This window comes from Diadema antillarum, unplaced genomic scaffold (genome assembly GCF_040938485.1).
Source record: "Diadema antillarum isolate AM-2024a unplaced genomic scaffold, OU_Dant_1.0 scf00000148, whole genome shotgun sequence".
Taxonomy (NCBI): Eukaryota; Metazoa; Echinodermata; class Echinoidea; order Diadematoida; family Diadematidae; genus Diadema; species Diadema antillarum.
The window spans coordinates 913,071-925,237 of record NW_027271037.1 but is presented as its reverse complement, the minus strand read 5'-3'; the positions used below and the strand labels follow the sequence as shown (position 1 = coordinate 925,237).

Genomic DNA, 12,167 nt, shown 5'->3' with positions numbered 1-12,167 from the left:
TGCTTTAAACCCGTTAAAATATCATGAAGGAATTAAGCCCGCGGCCGAGCATGTTTTTGACTTTTCCTGCTATTTGTATAAGTAGTAGAATTTACTCTTTTGGTCAATTACAAGTGAGGTCTCTTTGTACTTTAATCAGGAATGACCTTAAAATTTGATCAAACTATCCCTCATTACACAGCCTTGGGTAACAAGGAAAATAAAATCGCAATTATGTTCTAGTACTATACAAGTTTGATAAATCGCTACTCGAGAGAGAAGACGAGAATATGTCTTGGGGTCAAATCAAACAATGATGAGGACAAGAGAGTTCTGATTTCTGATTTTTTAGGTTTATATACCTGTATAGATTGTCTCTCCTCGAGGGCGCCGGGGTCATTGACCCTTGTAGTCTTCCCTGTGTTGTTAACTGTCTTTTGGTTGTAAATTTGTGTCCTCAACCCAACATCCTGAGTGTTAACAATAACCTCGTCTAGCAGTATCATAGCACAAGAGAAAACTGATAGCTTGGCGAAAAACAAACTGGCAGGTAAGAAGGACCAGAGAATGATTGGGATAGAAGTAAGGACAGAGAGAGAGAGAGAGAGAGAGGGGGAGAGAGAGAGAGAGAGAGAGAGAGAGGGGGTGGGGGTGAGGTTGACGCTAGAGGGGTGTGGCATTCGTTGGCTGGTCGGAACAATTTTGTATAAAGGAGATGAAAACTACCCGAGTGTCCATTCGTCTTCTGAAGATTGTCTCCAATCGTATCATAGCGGCTGTCGTCACAGATTCTTTGTGAGTATCATTACTGCATAAGAATTAGTTCATTTTAACTGACGACGGTAGATTTAAGGAGACCTCCAGATGATTTTTCAGATTTTTACATTTGAACAACTATAAATTAGTTAAACTGAGGACAGAGTTTCAGAATTTATGATAATCATTGATAATTGGGATGAAGAATAAGATTTTTCTTTTTCAAAATTTAGAACAAGTTGCAATGAACAAGGATGATGACATGGCAGAGTCACCATAAGAATGCATGAGTTTGGCCTCAAGGGAGCAGAACAAAAGAAGAAAGCATGCATAGATTATACACAGGTGAACTGGCAAGCAAGAACTATTGTAATGATATCATACTTCTACTTTTCTAAAAAACATGTGAACCTCCTATGTCATCATCCTTGTTCAGTGTAATTTGTTCAAGGTATTTCAAAGTATTGTTTCTCTGCTCAAGGACCACAATAAATTCCACAAATCTATACAAGGAGTTGTCGATTTATGTACTACATGATGTAAAATTATGAAAATCGTCTGGACTGCCCCTTTAAGCAGGAAGGATTTTCGCACTAAATTTCAGCATGATTGCGTTTCCCAATCTGAATACGCTGAAAACAGAAAAGAAGTATCTATCAGTTCATAGCCATAATCCCAAGAAGAATTCAGTGGGGAAATGTACATATTGTTTACTTTTTCAATCTAAAATAAACTGTAAACAGACTATAAGTGACTGCCTGAAAGAAGTGTGGTTATTACAAACAATCGCATAGGTATGCCTGAATTTAGTCTCCTCATTGTTTTATGTTCACGTCTTGCTACGTTGATGTTGTCATCTATCATTTTAGCTTGAACATTTCTCTACAGGTGAGAAGGCAGGCTCGTCATGAAGGTGACATCGTTATTGAAGACATACTTTATAAAGTTTAAAGCTGCTGAGAAGAACTACAGTTATCACTAGTCTCGACTTCTTCATTATACCATGTGACATCACTTGATAAAAGACAATATTTCCACTTGCGAATACCATTATTGACTAAAATTTCATATTCACTCTTATTTTTCCATTGATATCATAGAATTTTCATCGTGATCGTATATATGTTATGATGAGCTCAAGTATGGACATTACCATTATTGCTAGCAAATATTAAGATTGTGAAGGAAAGGAGATTAAGACAAAAATGCCCCCAATCATTACTTAATTACTTTTGTCATGGCCCTTGTGGCGTCTTTTCGTTGACAAATGAGGATTTGATTTCATCCTGTTTGTCTTTTCTTCTTCTTCTGTAAGAAGAACTTTGCTAAGAGTATGTAGGACATAATTATACATGGGCAATATTATATAATCACGTTTTACATCGTAATTTGATATGTGCTTATAATTTCCCTTTTTCGTCTCATTGATGTCACAGAAAAAAAGTAAATAAGCTTCTCGAATCCTGAAACCATGAAGCTGACCATTGCTTTTCTCGTGGTCCTGGCGTCCTACATGGCTGTCGGCGGTCAGGCGTGTGGGTGCTGTCCGGAGTTCTGGACCGGGTTCCATGGCTCCTGCTATCGACTCTTCTTAGCCAAGAAAACCTGGCAGGAAGCAGAGAACCACTGCGTCCGTCTTGGTGGCCATTTGACGTCGGTGCTGAGCGAGGCGGAAAACAATTTCCTCTACGATTACTGGCGCAATACGGTTTCAACTCCTGCATGGGTAAGCCGTGGGAGGTATAGATGGGTCTTTAAAGAGTCGAAAGAATAAACATTTCGAATGCAAATAGCGATTACAACTTTTTATACTTTCAGTCATATCGTAGCATTGCAACTAGAATGCAGACGTGTTTTGCTTTGCTTCCAAAATCTTTATTTTATATTGTTAAGGACTCTTTTTAAAAATTAGAACATGTAACACTCTCGAATATTTTGTTTGTTTAGTTTTCTATTGCTCCAGTTGTACGAATGAAATCCTTTCAACAAAATCAAGAATTTTCACATCAAAATAGAACCAAGAGTACTCAAAAGAAATAGCATAATGTCGAGCATTGTGACACAGGTTACATTTTGTAGGAAAACTATACAAATAACTATTACATAGATTGCACTGTGTTGTTTTCGTTTTAGACAAGTTTATGTCCAATATTCGGTAACCCTGCAGTAATTGTAATGCCCATAGACATTCATTGTACTGATTAATATTACTACATAGATTATGAATGGCAGGGGACAGGACATGTAGCAAAGTTCTACGAATTTGCGAAGGTGTAATCACCTTGATAAGAAGGCAAGTTATGATTTATTGCTACGATTACAGCTTGTTATTCAGAAGGTTTATTATTCCAAAGGTTTGTAATATCCAAAGTTCTTAATGGGAAAGATCCGTTTATCGGAAAATATGAACAGGTTCATTCATCCAAAAGCTTAATAGAGTTTGGTTGTACTCATAGTTTTGTATCTTTTTACTTATCTATCTTTTATTTAAACGATCAAGCCTTCTGCATTACGCCATGATAGTTGTAATTGAAGAACCCTATAATTATCATTCTACTTTTGTTCCCTTAACGAACATGTAGGTTTAACGAATTTGTGTCTTTCGGGAAACGATCCTTATTTCGTTTTCGGATTAACGAGCATTTGGAATAATGAAATTCACCCAATGCTACAAACATGTGCAGTGACACGACGATTCATGTGTTATTGTCAAATACATACTTGGCAGGTGACGTTGGATAGCTTCTTGGTAAACTTTTGGATTCCTTATAAGAGTTGATACAGTGCATTCCCGTTATAACGAACACGGTGATAACGAAATTCTGGTTACACCGAAATAAAGAAACAAAATTATCCGCTCCATGTTTTTTATTGTTTATTTGTTCGGATATATTGACATTTCTTTAAAAAAAAAAAAAAAAACTGCCGGTCCCGAGGACTTCGTTGTACCGGGAGGCCACTGTATTAATAGCTGACTCTCTTTGCTAGAGAATTAGACAGAGTCGCTTGCTATACGGGAGCTGCTCAACAATTTTGCATGACGAATTTTGGTCCGTGAAATTCATCATTTAATGCGAGCTACCACAACGTATATTCATGAGCATTGGAGGGATTGCTTCCAAAATATGCACTGATGGAATGTTGCATCAGTTGTTGAAAGGTGAATTTATCTTAGTAAATAATGTATGATGATCTTTAAGGTAACTGTAACAAAATCCTGTATTTGTTTTTACGTTAGAAATCAAATTTTTCGTTAAAAGCTTGCCTATGGATGTTATTTGAGCATACGATATTCATACGTCATCCCCGAAATAAATAATAGACTGTGCCAGAACAGAGGAAAGAAGGTCACCGTTCAACAACAGACGCCTTTTATCTCTTCGTGTGTGTCAGACAATCGCATACAAACTCATGAAATATGTTATGGTAGCTCGCACTGATTGGACGATTTTCTTTCACCGACCAAAATTTGGTTGGAATATTTCTCAGGATGGTGACAAGTTGACCGCGGCGCGAGCATCTCGATTGATTAGAAAATGCAGTACATAAGGTTCATTATGCTGATAGTTCGTTATTTAAAAACATACCCATACCACATATTTAGATGTTTGTTAATCCAGAAATGGCAAAAGGTTCATTAATTCGTACATAATATGTGACGTTAATCTGAAGTTTCGATGTTCCGAAGGTTTGTTAATCCAAGAATGAAATAAGGTTCGCTAATTTGGAAACGAAATAAAGTTCTTTATCCGAAAACATAACAAGGTCTGTACCAACGAACCTTTGTCATTACAAATCTTATTTCATTTTCGACTTAACGCAACTTCTGAATAACAAACCTTTAGAATAACGAAAGGTAACCGTAACCATTAAGACCAAAAATTCCTCACATCTTCAAAACTGTCTGGTATATCACACAGTGATGACGAAAAAGCGCTTGGATACCTGTTTTATGATTCTACAGGTTTCCCTATTGTAGATTATCGAATTGTTCTTTTGACAAATACACGAACTCATCTATTAAGTACAATGTTGAGGAGAAAAAGCAAACTCACATAAATCGGATCTCTTTAACTTTCACGCACACACAGTTAGAGCATTTTCATTTTCCCGATCGTATAGGCCTTTGCTTTTTTCCTTATTTGCGATGTAAATAATTCAAGGATCATACAGTAGTAGCTAGTTGAGACTCTCCAATAAATTTAATTGTTTGCTGTTTATCTTGCTCATACCTGATAAAGCAGCGAATAGAAATATTTGATTATGTAACACGTTCCTCAGGGGTTCTGGATTGGCTACAACGACATCAGGACTGAAGGCACATGGGTTTGGAGCGATGGTTCTGCCCCTACAGCTCCGTATACCAACTGGCGCAATGGTCAGCCGGACAACTATCGAGGAAGCCAGGACTGTGGCAGGGTGTGGTACTCCGGAGCCAGTTCTGATACAGCCAGAGACTGGGACGATGGCGGATGTACAGCGATCGGTGAATACATCTGCAAGTTGACCTATTGATCTGCTGGAACCAGAGGCGTCATAATGGGTTTTGTGTTGCGTCAGGTGCTGCGTTGGCATTTTCCCAACTGTTACATCATTTATTTTCTCTCTGATCATGTTCCACATATTCTATTTCGTCTCATAATTCATTCTTTAAATGTCCAACGCCTACATAGAAAACTAACTCATTCCAGGTCTTAGCCCAAAGCCTTTTCCCCATTTTTATCATCTTTATGTAAATCCGAAATGTATGAAATGTCTTTGTTAAACGGCAGAGAATAGAAGAGTGTGAACATTGGATTACCTGGGATTACATATATACATAATTTTATAGTTGTACATCAACTTATTTCTCCATAATGGTATAGTATCTAGTTTCATAGTTTATAACATGTAAAGACGTAGACTCGGGGTTCGGTTTCAATAAATGAAAGGCTTGCTATTGCTGTTATTCTGGTCTACCAATTGAAACAAACTTTAATTGTGATCAAAAGACGTCGAATGTGAAAAGGGTCATCATTTGGCAGCTTTCACTGTCATTTTGTCTTTATGTGGTCCGTTTATTAACGAATATACTCAATATCTTCTTCTGTATGTGTAATCCGAAAAACTGAAACACTAATTTTTTTTCAATTAAATCTTTATCCACTTCTACTCAAGTTCAAGTTAAAGTTTGTATAACATTTTTTTTCCATCTTTTTTTCATGTAGGAAATCACATGCATGAAATTATTGTACAGGAAGGCAGAACCTCAAAAAAGCAAAGCTTGTGGTGAGCTGCCTTACAAAATACATTACATCACAATCACAAACACAAAAAAACCCAACGAAAACATGACAATAGTTCCCATGACAACATTGAAATGAAATATTCCTCAAAGGGAGTTGTACAGAGAGGCAACAATGAGTATGAAAATATGTGACTCAAATAATACAATAAAAGTTTCAAATTGGTATTGCTGCAGTAAAACTTAAAAGTGAAGCAACTTGCAATGCTTGAAGAAATATTTGTGCATTTGGAAATAGAAAGTGACAAATGTAACAAATTATTGAAACACACATTCATTTTTCATTGTAACAAAGCGAATCAAAATCAGAAGTACAAGAAATTGAGTATATGAATATAAGAACGACCCAAGTCCATGGAAGACCATTTCGAGTAAACTAAAAAAAAACTTCTTATCTTTTTTGTTTGTCCAATAATATTCTATATAACTGTGATGGGAAGGCAACAATGTATACAAATTAGAACATATATTATTGTGATAATTAACATAAACATTAATTGTGGAGAGGCCATTTTGTGTGGTGGACTTGGGTCGTTCTCTGATTCATATGGACTTGGGTCGTTCTATGATTCATATGGACTTGGATCGTTCTTTGATTCATATACATGATATTCTGCTATTGAGATGAGAGAAGGATGAGAGAGGGCGCTATAATATGAATGTAAGAATTACCCAAGTCCTTCATTCTTACATCAAATAAGATTTAACTCATTCATTTCAGGCACTTCCGAGGGTAATTAGGATTTATCATTTACACACAAGATGAGTCCATGCATAAGCTACAATTTCCCATGTCAAACTGAATTTGGCCAAAAATTGGATTTGGGTCGTTCTTATATTCAGGTCTTCAGTTGATAACCAAAAACACACAAAAAAGCTGATACTTAAAACACACACAAAAAACCTTCAAAACAATTATCCCTACAACTACCCATCCTCAGAATACTCCTTTACAACTATCCAACGCATCAAACCCCATTCACATTCACTTCTTCTCTCCCCCTTTAATCCAACCTTATTGTAACTACCGACCAAAGAACTATAACAGCTCTCATCCAAATCAATTTCCAAATCACACCCGTACCGTCCACCGCAACACATACGTAGCCCCTCTATTCCATCCCATCCCTCCCCGATCATAACCCACCCACCAATACCCCAATACAACACTACCTGAAAAGCACTCTCATTGAATGCTCAAGTATACACTGACAAATAAAACCCCAGTTTAAATCTTCTCAACGCCACCTGCCTTTTATATCAAAATCTGCCAGTCTTGGCATGATGGAAGTGGAAGGTAAGTGGAAGTTATACGTTGGTGGGAATTGACTTAACTACAAAACGCCATTTGAATGAAATAAATGACATACGGTAATGGATTTAAATAGTGAGAATGTCCTCGTAGACCCAACTAATCTTATCATAAACACGGGATAAAAATAAAGTGTCTTCTTTGTGTTATTGGCTTAAAATGACTTTGAATGTTCGATACCAATTGATTCCGATCAGTGATAAACAAAATAATCACAGAAATTATGTATTTCAAAAGTGCTAGTTTATGTGGCGAATAATTTGAAATTAAATTCAAATCAGCAATTTTTACGAACAGTATCAAGCATGCCCAAAGCAAAATACATCGCTCACTTTGTGACATTTTCTTTTTGATCCTTCGTACATTACGCCACCAGCAAAAACCCCACTCAGGAGATCATGTCATGTATGTTACATTTTGGAGTTGTTCAAGGTTGAAAATGACAATCAATACAATGATTGTTTTCAGGCTAAACTAGTATAGCTGATCAAAAACGAACTTCTTTCCTCATATACATTTATACGAAACTCAGCCAAAACCTTTTTCGAGTTCTTTTTTTTTTTCATGGAAAATTTTGATGAAAATCACTGTATTAAATACCATATCAAAGAAAATCTAATTGGTTATTATACTAGGTGGTCAATATAAAAAGGAACCTTTACGCATGAGTGAACAAATTCGTTTTGGTCTTCCAAAGCACAGAGTAAAAATTGGGAAAAAATGGCATGTTGTCTTTCATTTGGAAATACCCTTTAAGATAGCAATGACAACAAAATAATGATCACTTTAATACGATGAGAAACATGAATGAAATAGCAAAAATAAGTTTTCGATCTCGTTATGACTTTATAACCTCAATCAAAAGCGAAGTTGGACACTAAAGGGGGGAAATTAGAATTTCCTGTAAACTCGAACGTCAAATGACATAGGTAGCATGCATGGGCACAATGAAACATGATTGAATAAACAGAATATCTTTATCTCATTATTTCAATTAAGTAATTCAAGAATTCATAAGACATATTCAAGAGTCAAATATCATATACAATTGTTTGATATGAGAAATCAATTCAAATTCCTACCATTTTGGTTTATATTGCTTCTTCTCTCATTTCCTTTGAATCTGAATTTGACAGAAGATTCTTCACTTTTCTTCATTGTTGGCCTTTATTGAGCTTTTTGAATTCAGAGATATAATAGAGTTCAATTTTTTTTTTTGCAACTAAAGTCATGTTTTTCATTGTGTTTAAATGTTACCCTTTATTACATCGAAAAGCAATTACGAAGAACACGCATGTATTACAACTTGCTAATTTTTGCAATATTTACCCTTGTGCCTTTGAAAAGAAAAGCGAAATGTTACTCATGCATAAAATGTACTTTTTAGTGACCTACCAAGTTGATAGCCAATTACATTACCTGTTATATTGTATATTATAATAAATGAACCTTTAGACAAATATTCTATGAAAAATATAAACTTGAAAAAGTTTTTACTTTCTTTTTTTGACTGAATATATGTGCAACCCTGCACCTCAAAACAAACAAAAAGTCGCCAGACATGAATTTTTAGTTCAGACCATATTCTGAAAGAGCAGACTTTAAAGGGACTGTACAGTTCTTGTTGAGGTGAGGATTTAGCTTTTAACATTTTGTGAGATATTCAGAAATCACTCTATGAAATGTTAAAGAGAGTACAATTCTAAGGGGAATCATAAGTTTATTTGATGACAATCGGTTTTGAAATGGCTGAGATATCCAAAAACAAGCTAAATCAAAGATATCCTAATAAAAGGTGTGGCCTGTCGCCTTTATTATTATCATCACTTTTTTGGATATCTCACCCATTTGGAAACCAATTTTCATTAAATAAACGTTGAATCCTTCTTAGAATTACATGCTCTTTCATATTTCGTAAGAGGTTTCTCATTATCTCACTTGGGAATGTTATAAACGTGAATCCCCACCTCAACCAGTACTGTACAGTCCCTTTAAGCTTTAGAATGATGTATAATTCAAATCAAATGGACTCTCCTAACCTATCTAAATATTGCAAAGAAAGCACAAACTCAGGAAAGGTGTGAACTGAGAAAAGAGGCTCTGAAGTACAGTGTCTATTCAAGCGCTTAATCTTTACCAAACCGTGCTGGCTGTGCGATGAATGGACAGGAAGTAAACCACCAGAGTAACACAATGAAGGGATTATCAAATTAAACTGAAATTGAGCATGTCTCTTTAACACATTCTGTCCATAATTAATGCCAACTTTCAAGGCAGTAGCACTATCCTTTCAAAAGTTAGTAGAGTTGAAAGTGAAGAATGTGGACAAGGTTTTTCAGAAATGAAAAAAGGATTCTAAAGACACACCTAATCACACTATTCTACCAAAAATGTTTGAGATAAACTGCTAAAAAAACCCACACTTTCCTGCCCGTTTTATGATACCAAATTTTAGCATAATGTAAAAGAAGACCCGCTCTTTTAGAAAATATGAAAAAGTTAAGTTCGGCAAGGTTGACCCATTTCACTTATTTTCAGTCCTCACGCATAATCAGTGTGTGCGACTTTATGTTCGTTTTGAGGTGCACGGTCACATATGATATATATATATATATATATGCTTATATGCATTCATATGTATTTTGCATATAATATGTATTTTGCATATAATATATATACATATATATATATATATATATATATATATATATATTCTTCATGTTTATGTGTATATATCACGGGCGTCGATCCTTTTTGCATTTTCGCAATTGAAATAGAACGGTCGGATGCAGACTTTTTGTGGACTATTCGGAAAATTGTCAATTCTCAAATCGTCTGTTGCCAGGGACCTATCAAGGAATTTCGAAGGCGATGGGATATCTCCTTTCCATATGACGAAGCTTTAGCATATGTAAAATCTAAATTCAAAGATCTCGAGGGTGTTTCATCAACGTTAGTCAGCGCCGACAAGTTGTCAGCGCTGACAATCACCATAGTAACAGTCAGTGACCAGAGCATCTCATCCAATCAAAACCAAGGATTTTGCTGAAATTGTCACCGCTGATTAATGTTGATGAAATATCCCCCTGGAGCACAATTAAGGGAATATCCAGACAATTAGTGTGAAAGAAATGTATAGTTAGTTAGTCGTTTAGGCACAGAAATTTGGAATTTGTAGGTGCGAATTTTGATGAAATACCGGGAAATTGTCAATTCAATGGGTACTATTAAGTATAAGGGGACCTAAGGGATGGGGGGGGGGAGGGGCATTAAAGCGGGACCTAGGAAGGAGGGAGAGAAAGAGAGAAAAAAAAACGAGGTATCGGCAATAACGTTAGTCTTAAATTTCATTTTGAGAGGTTAGATAATTGTGCAAAACTGATTTCAACAGAAGGCGCCCTCATTCGTTGTGCTTTCAGTCCAGATATAAAAGAATAACGACAGCAGCCGTGCCTCTTTCTGATTTTCACTGTTTTCTGTTTAGGTTAAGGTCAAATTCCAGTAGGGTCCCTTGTACTTTAATTATTGAACGATCCTGAAATTTGATGAGACTATCCATCCTAAGACAGCCTTGGTTAATAACAAAAATAACGAAAATATACTCACAGTTCTGTTCTGGTACAAGGTTGATAAACAGCCACTCGAAGCAGAAAACAAGAATATTTTTCGGGGTCACATCAAACCCTGATGAGGACAAGAGAGTCGTAAATTCTGGATTCAGGTTTACCTGTACTTTGTCGCTTCCCGACGACAACGGTATCACTGACCCTTGTATAGTCTTCCCTGAGTTGTTAACCGTCTTTTGATTATTCTGAGTATAAATAATAACCATGTTTTTTTATAGCATTATTGTAATACAAGAGGAAATTGATGGCTTGGTGAAAAATCAGCTGGTAAGGGATAGAAATAAAAAAAAATGAACTTGAGGAAATGAAGGACACATAGAGACACATCGAGACAGAGGGAGAGAGAGAGAGAGAGAGAGAGAGAGAGAGAGGATGAAGTTGACGCTGGAGGGGTGTGACATCCGTTGGCTGATTGGAACAAGTTTGTATAAAGGAGATGAAAACTACCCCAGTGTGCATTAGTCTACCACTGGTTCTTCAGAAGATTGTCTCCAATCGCATCTGAACCTACGGCTGTCACCACAGAATCTTTGTGAGTATGATTGCCTCATGGATATGATTGGAATATGAATTAGTTCACGTTAACTTCCGAGAGTAAATTATCCAGCAGAGATTTTCACACTTGAATTGCTCAGATATTTTTTATTGAATCTGAATACACTATAAAGAGAAAAAGGGTATCTTTTAGTTCATCGTCATGATCTCAAAAAGAATTCAGTGGGGGAAATTAACTCTTGGACATTTACAGAAAGTTGTTAACTTACTTAATCTAAAGCTGAACACAGGACTGACTTTACGCCACCTTCTGAAAAAAAAAAGTAATTACAGACTTATTTATCATGACAGAGTAGCTATATATGAATTTATTCTGTTCGCTTTTTGATGTTCCTGTCTAGTAACATTGACATCGTCAACCATCAATTAAGCTTGTAAATTTCTCTACTCGTGGAAAGGCACGCTAGTCAGAAATGTGACGTTGTTATTGAAGACAGGTTTTAGTTCCAAGCTGCTGAGAAGAATTAGGGATATCCAATCTTAACCCTTCCTTCCTGTGTATACCATGAGATATCACTTGATAAAGGACGATTTTCAATTAGGGAATATCATTATTCATGATTATTGAACTCATGTCTTCATTTTTATTCTTATTTCCTGCATCAATATCATGTAATTTTCACTGTCATTATTGTTAGACGAGTACATTAATGAT

General features: G+C 35.9%; 1 protein-coding gene across 1 annotated transcript; it reads left to right on the top strand.

The window, feature by feature from the left end:
• Nucleotides 1-2,206: 2,206 nt before the first annotated feature.
• Nucleotides 2,207-5,250, top strand: LOC139721720 (echinoidin-like). The gene is made up of 2 exons (XM_071633045.1): nucleotides 2,207-2,461; nucleotides 5,017-5,250. Exons 1-2 carry the CDS (start codon nucleotides 2,207-2,209, stop codon nucleotides 5,248-5,250), a joined length of 489 nt encoding a protein of 162 aa, XP_071489146.1.
• The last annotated feature ends 6,917 nt before the right edge of the window (nucleotides 5,251-12,167 follow it).